This window comes from Nothobranchius furzeri, chromosome 19 (genome assembly GCF_043380555.1).
Source record: "Nothobranchius furzeri strain GRZ-AD chromosome 19, NfurGRZ-RIMD1, whole genome shotgun sequence".
Lineage (NCBI taxonomy): Eukaryota > Metazoa > Chordata > Actinopteri > Cyprinodontiformes > Nothobranchiidae > Nothobranchius > Nothobranchius furzeri.
In genome coordinates this window covers 22,619,642-22,632,272 of record NC_091759.1, presented here as the reverse complement: position 1 = coordinate 22,632,272, position 12,631 = coordinate 22,619,642, and the positions used below count along the sequence as shown (strand labels likewise).

Genomic DNA, 12,631 nt, shown 5'->3' with positions numbered 1-12,631 from the left:
AAGGCACTTTGTTGTACTCTCGCCTTATTCCAATAATGCCTCCTTTAACAATTAAGAACTGTTCTTTTGTGGACAGGAACTGCAATAATAAAATCCTTAGATGTTGGCTCACTGACGTCCTCTTTCCCTTACCTCTTAGAAGACAGGAATTAGTACGTCAATTTAGTAATTCTGATGTTAAAAACATTAGATGCAACTATCTCAAATTCTCAATCCCTCCTAAAGCCAAGGAAGTTCATTTTAAAACTATAAACAGTATTTATCCTTGCAAAGATTTCTTGCAGTCTAAATTTAATATTGGAGAGAACGACTGTGCCTTTTGCACTTCTAATATAGAAACTGAGATACATTTATTCTTCACATGCATCTTTACCAAATGTTTCTGGGATAGTTTTCACTCATGGTTAACGCATAACAATTTCATTATACGCTCCTTATCTTTTTCTGACATCAAGTATGGTATTATTTTGGAAAATAAAATGCAGCAATTCACTGTCAATGATTTGATTATTTTCGCTAAATTCTTAATACACAAATGTAAATTTGGCAATATCAAACCGATCTTTATTGTTGTTTTGAAAGAACTTGCATACTTTATGGATTCTCTTAAATTATGTAGTTCCAAGAAAGCCATTTGGCTCTATAACAATTTGGTGAATGTTTCCTTTACCCCTAATGTTGTTTGATGTAATATATAATTTTTTTTTGGTTATGATTTCTGCAGGTTGATATTGAGCTAGGTTAATATTATTGTTTCTGTTTGTACACCTGCTTTTTTTTTTGTTTTGTCATGCTCAGAATTCAACTGTAAATACTGATTCTTATGTAAGCCTGTAAGCTTCATTGGTTAAATAAAACTTGTTTAAAAAAAGTTTATATTTAACTATATTTAAACAGCTTGTTTCCTGGTTTAATATCGAGTCCAATTACGGAAAGAACAGCGAAAGTAATCAGCAAGGTCTAAAAAAAACAAGTAGAATTAAAGCTGCAAGCAGCGTCGTTCGGCCCTCGCAGCTCCGCGCCGCTCCGGTCTGCCGTCGCACCAGTGCACGTCTGACAGAACAGAAACGTCAACCACCCCGACACCAGAAACCGCGAATGGCCTCCTAGTCTGCACCTCACCCTGACTCAGCATCCCCTCTGAGCTCACCATTAAATTGAATATTAAGATTACGGCGTTACGCCAGAATTCGCCATGGCATCAAAGCCCCTCCCTTTCTGGAAAGCTATCAGATCTGAATGGTCATTACAGCATCATGAAGACAGTGCATGACCTTAGGGTCATGTTGACTAAATTAGAGGGGACAAATATGGGCATTTCAGCATAAAAAATAAATTCCTGTAGTCAGGGGGCGGGGCTTAGGTGATGTCAGCTGTCCACATTGTCATTGTTTACAGATATGGTCAATGATCACACAGACAAAGTTCGAAAAAGATCTGATCATGCACATGGGAGTTATTAAGTCAAGTAAAGTAATGGCGAAAGGTCAACGTTTGAGGCTTAGCCACGCCCACACCTTTCAACTTTTGAAAAATCCGACGGTTGAATTTTTTCCCCTATGTCTTAAGAGTGTATTGCAGAAGTTTGAAGGTGATTGGTGAAAAGGGCGACGGAGCATCACTCTCCAAACAATGTGTGCGAAAACCACTAAATCACGTACTTGCACCAAAATGGCCGACTTCCTGTGCGACTTTACGCTTGGCTCCAAGAGACTTTTTTGTAGGTCCTGAGACCCCACATTAGTGTACCAAATTTCGTAATCCTCAGTCAAAGCATGGCTTGGGGCTGAAAGTTTTAATGGCTCTAGGGGGCGCTATTTAAGAATATAGGCCACGCCCACAAACTTCAGCTGTCTATTTCTCTTGGAGCTCAGACTAGGATCACTCACCAGAAGTTTCGTAGCAATATCACGATAACTGAAGAAATGAGACAAACGTATTTCCATGGCGTGATGGCGATTTTCGCCATGGTCCCAAAGCCCCGCCTTTTTTCAAAACCTGCCAGTACTGGAGACCAAGTAACCTCAACTTGTCTACTGCTGTTTGCCACAGAATCCTGGTGATTGGGTAAAAGGAGTCCAGTAGGGAGCTGTGAAAAAAAGAGTAGCGTGGCGACAGGTCAAAGTTTGAGGCTTAGCCACGCCCACACCTTTCAACTTTTGAAAAATCCGACGGTTAAATTTTTTCCCCTATGTCTTAAGGGTATATAGCAGAAGTTTGAAGGAGATTGGTGAAAAGGGCGACGGAGCATCACTCTCCAAACAACGTGTGCGAAAACCACTAAATCGCGTACTTGATCCAAAATGGCCGACTTCCTGTGCGACTTTGAACTTGACTCCAAGAGACTTTTTTGTAGGTCCTGAGACACCACATTAGTGTACCAAATTTCGTAATCCTCAGTCAAAGCATGGCTTGGGGCTAATAGTTTAAATGGTCCTAGGGGGCGCTATTTCAAAACATAGGCCACGCCCACAAAATTCAGCTGTCTATTTCTCTTGGAGCTCAGACTAGGATCACTCACCAGAAGTTTCGTAGCAATATCACGATAACTGAAGAAATGAGAGACAAACGTATTTCCATGGCGTGATGGCGATTTTCGCCATGGTCCCAAAGCCCCGCCTTTTTTCAAAACCTGCCAGTACTGGAGACCAAGTAACCTCAACTTGTCTACTGCTGTTTGCCACAGAATCCTGGTGATTGGGTAAAAGGAGTCCAGTAGGGAGCTGTGAAAAAAAGAGTAGCGTGGCGACAGGTCAAAGTTTGAGGCTTAGCCACGCCCACACCTTTCAACTTTTGAAAAATCCGACGGTTGAATTTTTTCCCCTATGTCTTAAGGGTATATAGCAGAAGTTTGAAGGAGATTGGTGAAAAGGGCGACGGAGCATCACTCTCCAAACAACGTGTGCGAAAACCACTAAATCGCGTACTTGATCCAAAATGGCCGACTTCCTGTGCGACTTTGAACTTGACTCCAAGAGACTTTTTTGTAGGTCCTGAGACACCACATTAGTGTACCAAATTTCGTAATCCTCAGTCAAAGCATGGCTTGGGGCTAATAGTTTTAATGGTCCTAGGGGGCGCTATTTCAGAAAATAGGCCACGCCCACCAGATGTTCACATCAGATCTTTTGGGGGGCCGGACTAGGATCACTCACAAGAAGTTTCGTGACGATATCTTTGGAAATGACGAAATGGGAGGCAAACGTAAGGCCAAGGCGGTACGCCTGAATTCGCCGCGCCACCACAGCCCCGCCCTCTGCCGAAAACTCCCATAAAGTGACGCCAAGCAACCCCCACTTGTCTTGAGTTACCAGCTACAAATTTGTGGTGATTAAGTGAAATGGGGCAATTTGGGACCTTTCACAGTAAAACTTGATCTTTTTGGTCCTGAGGGGGCGGGGCTTGTGTGATGTCATCATCCGACCTTTCAATTTACTTTGTGGGTGGATGACGAATGACCACAGAAAGTTTGGTAACTCTATTCCATTCAGTTATGAAGTTATAGCAATTTAAATATTTTTGGCGAGTAGTCAAACTTCGAGGCCTGGCTCCGCCCCTTCAACATATACGAAAACTCAGAATCCTTATCTCATTTTGTTCGCCCATCCCTTCTGAGCAATTTTACACAATTTTTGAGACGATCGTGCGAAAAATGATCGAGCAATCCAATCAGAAACGGACCCTAAAAACGGCAAAAACGGCAAAAAATCGCCATTTCAACCCAAAATGGCCGACTTCCTGTTTGATATTGACCATGGTTGCAAGAGACTTTTCTGTGCGGACTGTTGAGTACTACAAGTGTACCAAATTTCATAACTGTACGATAAACTAAGCTTTATGGAGAGGGGTTTTTTTCACTTTGTAGGGGGCGCTGTTCAGCCATTTTCTTTGCGATTTTTTTGGGACCTTTAAAATATCAAATTTTTCACCAGGCCTGACAAGTGTGCAAAATATTGTGAGTTTTGGGGTATGTTAAGGTCCCCAAAAAGCTGTTCAAAGGGGGCACGGAATAACAAAAAATAATAATAATCAGAGCAAAAACAAGAGGCCTTCGCAGCGCTTTCGCTGCTCGGGCCTAAAAATATTTATTTGTTGTGTTCAAAAAGCTTTTGGTTTTTATTAAGTTTTGAAATCGCTAATTGTAAAATATGTAAACTACCATATGTATTTACATCTTAAAGATTAACAGAAATATATTTGATCGTTTTCCACTGTTTTTACAAATTTTTTTTATCAGCTCCAACAAATTGAAACAAGGAGCTGTGCCGCTGAATGTCCACCAGATGGCGCCGTTTCACCGTCTAGTAAAGGTAAGCAGACCCTTTCAGCCAGTGGAGACATAAAAATCCCTTCAGGACAATGAAGAGCAGTAGAAACTAATGTCGAGGAAAAAGCTAAAGCTAGCTTCTGTGTGATGAAGGTGAGTTTAACACTCTAGGCTCGTGATTTAAGACTTGTTTGGGTAACTTAAAACTAGTAAACTATAAACATTAAAGTAAAAAATAAACAATAAAAAATTGTCGTAAAGGTAACAGACGCCCTCTAGCGGACAACTGAATATTACATAAACAACAAAAAACTGTCATGGCGGCTACCGCCAGGCTGACTCTGGTCACCGGTTAGTTTATATTTAACTACTTTATTTAAACAGCTTGTTTCATTGTTTAATATCGAGTCCAATTACGGAAAAAACAGCGAAAGTAATCAACAAGGTCTAAAAAAACCAAGTAGAAAAATATTAGTTTTTTTTGTTGTGTTCAAAAAACTTTTGGTTTTTATTAAGTTTTGAAATCGCTAATTGTAAAATATGTAAACTACCATATGTATTTACATCTTAAAGATTAACAGAAATATATTTGATCGTTTTCCACTGTTTTTATCATTTTTTTTATTTATCAGCTCCGACAAATTGAAACGAGGAGCAGTGCCGCGGATGTCCACCAGATGGCGCAGTTTCACCGTCTAGTAAAGGTAAGCAGACCCTTTCAGCCAGTGGAGACATAAAAATCCCTTCAGGACAATGAAGAGCAGTAGAAACTAATGTCGAGGAAAAAGCTAAAGCTAGCTTCTGTGTGATGTGAGTCTAACACTCTAGGCTCATGGAAATTACACATTACAAATTCTTTAAAGTACATTTTCTTAAATTGACCCAAATTTAGTCAGAAGTTTTGATAAACTCAAAATTTTATCACTTCCACATTAAGTGTTAATAAAAACAAGAGTCAAGCAGCTCTTTTTAAAAAGATGATATATTACAGAAACACGATTTTAAAATTACTTACAGACGTAAAATACTTTTTTCTTCAGCACCATGTTTGTGTTGAAATGTCTTCAACACAATGAAAACAAATAGTTGAGGTCATTTTCTTTAAGGGACAGATTCTTTATGTTCTAACTGTCCCACCAGTTAATTATATAAAAAATTAAAACAAATAAAACTAAAACGGCCCCGTAGAACCAGAAATCACTTTTCACTCAGTCCCTGCTGACGGATGTTCATCTCCACCGTGTCACTGCCCTTCTCTCACCCTCACTCCTCTCTAAATATTAAAATAATTAAGATTTTATTTAATAAATGTAGTTCGGTTTCACTAAACACAGGAACAAACCTGTTGAGTCAAACTGCAGCAAGAAAACAGGAATGTGAGAAGTGGAGTCACCGTTTAATCATGGCAGTGGAAACAGCACAGTACAGATGAAACTAGATAAGGGAGGGATTACAGTTTTAGTCACGGCCAGATTCTTTGGTTGGTGGAGGTGTGAACAGAAGCATCACAGCTGTGCAGTCGAGCTGCATCAAATAAATACAACTGAAAGTCACGTCTGCTGGAAATAATCCTCGGTTCTTATTTTAATCTCAAAGCACCCAGTTGGTTTTAAATAAATACAATAGAATATCACTATTTCTGTACAAATGTAATGCACATTTCCCTAGAAGAGACTAAAATGGAGGACTTTATTTTATAGAATTAGCACCTTTCCACAGTTTCACTCAGTAACGTGTGCATTTTTATTCTCTGCTGCAGGAACAGAAAACACCGGGTCGGGATCAGCACCGGAATACTGAAGTGGTGTCTGGAGGCCACTCAGGTACGTGATGGCTTTAGTCTCGCTTCACCGTCTCTCTGGTCTCACTAACCTTTAAAAAGCACCACATATATATATTCTAATGATCCGTTTGAGCTCTGAGGCACACTGTTAGATAATAAAGCTTTTAGAGCAGAAAGACGACTCCGATCAGAGCCTGATGGTGGCATGTGGTCCGTTCCCTGCTTGCTTTATTAGAAGTGACAGGATGTGACGTAACCGATGCTTAGATTAGGACAAATCTGGCTTTAGAAGAATAGATTCGGGTGTGAAACTGTTGGTCCTGTTGCTGCATGTGGGAATTACAGAAGTAGGATAACGTCTGATCGTGGACCTTTTCTTAAAGAGGAGGGGAGGTGGAGCAGGAAGTGGATGAAGGTGTCAGCAGGGAGGAGTAAGCCTGGGTCCAGGCCCGTTGAAGAACACTTTGTTTGATTCCCAGGAACGTCGTTCTTCCTGTTTATTTTCCTCCCAGTCGATGTTTCCTCTCTTTGGTCCATGTTTTGCTGGGAGGGCTCCAGAGGCACGTAGGCGTGTGTGTGTGTTTATATCATTTACAAGTTAATTTACAAATTACTGGGCCTGTATGTTTATCGTGTGTGTGTGTGTGTGTGTGAGTGAGTGTTCAGCCTTGGAAACAGACAGGTCCAACTTCAAACCCAAACTGCTGGTTGCTCTCCCCAAAGTCTGACACCTTGATGTCCAGCAGAGGGAGGTGCTCCACCTGAGGCGTGTTGATCTCCAGGACCGTCCTGTCGAAGCCTTTCCGGTACTGTGGAGAGAGACGGGGACACGCGTCAGATTTCCAGGTAACCCGCCCAGAACACACACTCAGAATCAGCTGTGAACTCACGGAGCAGCCGTCCACCAAGGCTTTGATGTAAGGGCTGGTCTCGTAGCTCAGCTCTTCCTCCTTGGCGCCTCTGAAGTGCAGCGCCCTCTTGTGGTTGTTCTTGGCGCTTCGGTCGGCCCAGGCCACGGAGCGGTGGCAGTGGTAGGTGAGGTTCTGACGGGCCTGTACGCTCAGGAGACGCAGGAAGCCCAGCTGGACCACGCCCACGGGCTCGCCGTTCAAATCCACGTAGGAGAACTGAGATCAGGAAGTAAACGAGTGAAGGTCATGGCGGCGGCCATTTTTAACCTCTCCGAGTGTTACTGACCTTGCTACCAGTGGTGAACTGACTGTACCACGACCCTGGAGTCTCTTTGTCCCAGGAGCTCATCTTCACCTGCAGTCAGAAAGGTTCCCGTGGCATCAGTTAAACCAGTTTAGTTTGATGTTTCTATGATGATTTAGGTCTGACTGACCGTGTCGACGTCTCTGGGGTACAGACACGTCTCTCCTTTAGTGAAATTACAGAAGACCTTGAAGGAGTCTCTGGAGCAGCCTTGGTTTGGGTCAATCCAGTACTCTCCTGCAGAAAGGTGAGAAGTTACAGAAGCTCTGGTGGTGTTGGTGGCTTTTACTCTAAAGGAAACCGAAAACAACCCGAATAAGCAGCATGTGATCCTCTCACCATCCTGGAGGTCCGGCTGGCTGAGCTGCAGGTCCTGGCAGGTGCGAGCCGGACTGTCCTGAGTCCCCAGAGGGAAACGCATCGTCTCGATCTCCTGCCTTAGCGAGTTCAGGGATCCGAAGATCTCCTCCATGCCTTCACTGCCCATCAGGAACTCCGTACCAGCGGTGTCGGAGGCTGGCGCGTCGGGGTCGAACTCAGGCAGCAGCTGGCTGGCATCGATGGAGCGTTTAGTCTTGGGACTCCTCAGAATGGGCAGAGGCTGAATGGCCTCGCCTGGGGGACCCTGGCACAGAAGAATCTAATTTAACTCCGATTTTTATGAAGTATTTAAACAAGTATTAAACTTACAGGAGGCCCAGGAGGTCCTTGCACACCCTTCTCTCCCTTTGGACCTGCTCCTCCCTAAAGCAGAAAGATTTTAGAATCAGCCATTTATACATTTTGTTAACACGCCTCAACTAAAGCCGTGCAAACACTAACTCACACTGGAGCCCTTTGCTCCTTTGACACCTTGCGGACCCTGAAAAACAGAGCAGACGTCAGTTTTCCAACAATGACAAGAAGATCTGAATAAGATGGTAAAAAACTCACAGGAAGCCCAGGAGGACCAGCAGGACCCAGAGGTCCAGTACCTCCAGCCATGCCCTGTAGGGAGACACGTTTTATAATAAATGATAACAGGCGTGGAGCTGCTGCTCATGACGTTAACTCACAGGTTCTCCTTTAGGTCCGGTGGATCCATGAGGCCCAGGCATGCCCCGGTCTCCTTTCTCTCCCTGCTCTCCTGAAGGTCCGATCAGACCGATGAGACCCTGGTGACCCTTCTCACCCTTTGCACCAGGATCTCCACGCAGGCCAGGTAGACCGGGAGGTCCCTGCAGCACATCAGAGGAGGAGGTGAGGAAAAGGTAAACTCACATTTAACCAACCAGCTTTAGTGAATAGTGATGATGTCATTGACTTACGATAGGTCCAGGTGGGCCCGTCTGTCCAGCAGATCCTGGAGATCCTTGCTCTCCCTGAAACATCAAACAGGATCAGCTGCTGGATTCTAACTAAATGCAAACGCTGCCGATTCTGATTCCCAGGAAAACCCACCACTGATCCTGGAAGTCCTCTGAGACCTTCTGTTCCCGGTTTTCCCGGCTGACCCTGAGGACCAACGGGGCCGGTCTTCCCTGGGGGCCCGACGGCACCTGGATCCCCCTAAAGGTGACGAGAACCATCAGCGTGTTAATTTTCTACTTCTGCATGAGAAACTCTGTAGGCTTAAAGTGTGTTTTATGTTGTAATCCAGGTCCTCCGCTACCCAGCATGTTTTAGTTGTTTCTCTGCTCCAACATCTGATTTTAGTCAGCAGGGAAACACCTGAAACACGCTGGTTAGCAGACCTCCAGGAGCATGAATGGCCATCACTGCTTTGGAGGCTGATCTGAATCTAAATGTGCTGAAATGTATATTTTTATTTTGACATGTTAAGAGTTTGAGTAATAAAATCACAAAATTAATGTAATTTATTAATTTGACTGAAGCTTAGAACAATGAAGCTGTTTAAACAAAGCTCATAATTCCCAGCTTTACTTTTGTAAATGTAAAATTACTATTTTTATGGATGGAAATGATTTACTTAACGGGATCAGGAGACTTGTCCTCTTTAACTCATTCACTGCATGTCTTTACTGTGTGGGCGTCGGACGAGCCCCCGCTCCGTGAGAACAAACATCTCAGCTCTAAAGCCGATCTTCATCCGCGTACGTCACACGTCACGTGATCAGGAAGCAGAACATCCATGCGTTAGATCGTTTTGGGCCGCTGCTGTAAAAAAAAGTGAGGCACGAACCGGAAAAGCGTCTGCCGATCACAATTCAACAACGGATCATGAAAGAACGGATAACGCTCGAAACGCGCGGATTCTTCCTGATGTAAGAGGCGACTCTCCGCTTTGTTTTGGTAGCTTTGGCGTTGACATCATCCTAGCGCGCAAAGTCCTGTGACTCTTAAAAAAACGGTGAGAAACGCTGGCAGCGAATGAGTTAAGGGTTTTCTAGTGTTTAAATCTGCATGTTGATCATCTGTAAAAACGACTCACTTTGGTTCCCTTCTCTCCTTGTCGGCCCTCCGGTCCTCTGGTCCCAGCAGGTCCCTGATGAATAAAATAGTTTAGGAATTATTTATCTATCGGATGCTTATTTAAAAGCGATAGGCAGATCCATCCATCTGGGCTATCAAACTTTACCCTTTTTCCTGGAGGACCAGGTGGTCCGTTCTCACCGGGAGGTCCTGGAGAACCCTGTAACAGGAAATGGATCCATGAGATTTAGGGGACAAACCGTGTTTGATGTTCCTGTTGCATCGTTTTACTCACCGACTCTCCTGCTTCACCGTCCTCTCCTCTCTCTCCTTTGGCGCCATCTTGACCCTGAAGTCAAAGCCGATCAGGATTAGATGAGATGTTCGGTGGTGCAGAAGATGGTCTGTAAAACTAAAGACACTTACTCTGGGTCCAACCTCACCAGGAGCACCAGGATCTCCAGGGGAACCAACTGGGCCCTGAAATTACAGAACCAGTCACGATAAGTGACAGGTCTGGGTGTCTGGATGGTAGAAGAACTGCTTCACTGCGTCTTACTGGGTTTCCTTTGGGTCCATCATCTCCAGGTCGTCCTCGTCCTCCAGCAGGTCCAGCAGTTCCAGGTTGTCCAGCTTCTCCCTTCTCTCCGCGTTCTCCACGAAGACCCTGACAACGAGAACACGGCTGTTAGCTAACCGGTCAGCGGGGCATCAGAAGACTTTGGCTCACTCAGGTACTCACCTTCTTTCCTGGTTCTCCAACAACTCCAGGTGCTCCCGCCTCACCAGGCTCTCCCTGTGGAGCAAACACTGAATGTCTTATAGCAGCTATTTTATGAGAGACCATTAAAGTCATGTAGGAAAATCCTCCAATGCTGCACCTTCTCTCCAAGAGGTCCAGGATTACCCAAACCACCAGGAGGACCTTGAGGTCCCTGAAATGCAACCATGAAACAAATGTAATGAGAGACAAAGTTCCTACTAACAGACCTGACTTGGTAAAAACTACAGAAGCAACTAGAAGAGCTCCAAGCACTCACGTCGGCTCCGTTGGGTCCAGCAGGTCCGCGGGGTCCTGGAGGTCCAGGAGGACCCTGGAGACATAAAAAAGTTGTATTGCTGTTGAAGAAAGAAGCCACATCTCCAGTTGTTTTAAGCTCACCAATGGCCCAACGTCTCCGGTCTCTCCCTTCTCACCCGATGGTCCAGGCAGGCCCTGTAGACCAGAAGAAGTTTAACCAAAAACTGGTTAGCAGCTTAGCGCAGGAACCTAAACACGAGCGACTCCAACAGAAAACTGTTTATTGGTTTTTCTTCTTTCACCTGAAGTCCGATAGGTCCCGGAGCTCCCGGGAATCCTCGAGTTCCTTCGTCACCTTTAGCTCCAAAAGGTCCCTGCTACCCCCTTGGTCCCAGCTCTCCATCTGCCCCCTGCCCCACAGAGGAGATAAGAAATGGTATGCAGCCCACATCCAAGCACCAAATCAGCATTTTGATCTGTTTCTACTCACAGCAGGACCGGGTTGGCCAACTGGACCGTTTGGGCCAGGTGGACCAGGAGGACCCTAACATGAAAACACGCATTTTAGCTTTAAAACATGAATATTATTAATAATAATAATACGACACACAAGGGCTTCACTAAGTCACTCACATGCTCTCCTTTCCCCCCCTTGGCTCCCTTCTGACCGTGTTCTCCAACTTCACCCTGAAGACACGTTTTATCAGTTTGAGCACATACGACTATTATTGGTCAGGATAATAGATGCACGTTCATTTAGAATATTTAATGAGGAATATTAGAGGAGGTTCTTTTTGCTTTGGACATGAAGGTGTTTCTAGTTACCTTTACATGTTTCGACCGTCGTCTGCGGTCTTCTTCAGAAGTCTCACAGATGTTTGTGTGACGCGTCTTTATCAGCTGTTCTTCCGGTGGGCGTGGCCAACCCGGAGCTGGCTGGTCTTTGGAGAAGGGAATCCCAGGTGCAAGACAGCTGATAGGCTCCCTCGTCTCTGTTCATGCTCCCGTTTCCTCATTTCTATTGCCTCCCTGACCCAACGTTTGAACCGGTTGTTCTCGGTGTTGATAATTTTCCCTTGATCCCAGTCCATGATGTGATTATTTCGTTTGCAATGATCTGACATGGCTGACTTGAAGGTTTGCTCCTCTGCTTTTTTTTTTTGTTGTCCTTGTGAGGCAACAGAAATAAGGAAACGGGAACATGAACAGAGACGAGGGGGCCTATCAGCTGTCTCGCACCTGGGATTCCCTTCTCCAAAGACCAGCCAGCGGAGGTGGGCGTGACCGACCCGGCGGATCTGACAGATCCGGCTTGGCCACGCCCACCGGAAGACCAGCTGATAGACGCGTCACACAAACACCTGTGACACTTCTGAAGAAGACCGCAGACGACGGTCGAAACATGTAAAGGTAACTAGAAACACCTTCATGTCCGAAGCAAAAGGAACCTCGTTTAATATTTAAAAAGAGGACATAATGAACATTGTAAAGGATTTAATAAGGAATATCTATAATTAGGATCTAAAATGTCCCATAACTAAAATAATGTAGAAGTCGGTTTTGTGTCGACTGTGACTAAAGTCTTGGGACGGTCATGTGGAGTTACTCACCTTATCTCCATCCTCTCCAGGTACTCCGGGTGATCCAGCAGGGCCGGGCAGACCCACTGGACCCTGGACTCCATCCCGCCCTGCTGGGCCAATGGGGCCTTTCTCGCCCTGTAAAGGAGAACGTCTGAAGTTATTCCGTCTTTAGCTTGCCACGCCGAGTTAAAGGATATATTTTAGGTTTGTGTTACTGATTAAAAACGTCCTGATAACTCACTGGAACGCCCTTCTCTCCAGCTTGTCCTGGTGGTCCTTGAGGACCTGGTCTGCCAGGAGGTCCCACAGGTCCAGCGGTTCCAGCAGAACCTCTCTCACCAGGAGAACCC

The 12,631-nt window shown here is 44.8% G+C and overlaps 1 protein-coding gene across 1 annotated transcript in view; it reads right to left on the bottom strand.

Annotated features, from left to right (window-relative positions):
* Nucleotides 1-6,580: 6,580 nt before the first annotated feature.
* Nucleotides 6,581-12,631, bottom strand: part of LOC139064220 (collagen alpha-2(XI) chain-like) — a 66,984-nt gene continuing 60,933 nt past the window's right edge. The window contains 25 exon segments of the mRNA XM_070547275.1: nt 6,581-6,859; nt 6,941-7,177; nt 7,248-7,316; nt 7,396-7,502; nt 7,605-7,890; nt 7,956-8,009; nt 8,092-8,127; nt 8,199-8,252; nt 8,321-8,482; nt 8,573-8,626; nt 8,706-8,813; nt 9,697-9,750; nt 9,844-9,897; nt 9,973-10,026; nt 10,104-10,157; nt 10,237-10,344; nt 10,420-10,473; nt 10,559-10,612; nt 10,718-10,771; nt 10,840-10,893; nt 11,001-11,108; nt 11,189-11,242; nt 11,332-11,385; nt 12,309-12,416; nt 12,523-12,630. Coding sequence (XP_070403376.1) covers nt 6,713-6,859; nt 6,941-7,177; nt 7,248-7,316; nt 7,396-7,502; nt 7,605-7,890; nt 7,956-8,009; nt 8,092-8,127; nt 8,199-8,252; nt 8,321-8,482; nt 8,573-8,626; nt 8,706-8,813; nt 9,697-9,750; nt 9,844-9,897; nt 9,973-10,026; nt 10,104-10,157; nt 10,237-10,344; nt 10,420-10,473; nt 10,559-10,612; nt 10,718-10,771; nt 10,840-10,893; nt 11,001-11,108; nt 11,189-11,242; nt 11,332-11,385; nt 12,309-12,416; nt 12,523-12,630 — 2,286 coding nt within the window. The 3' untranslated portion in view covers nt 6,581-6,712.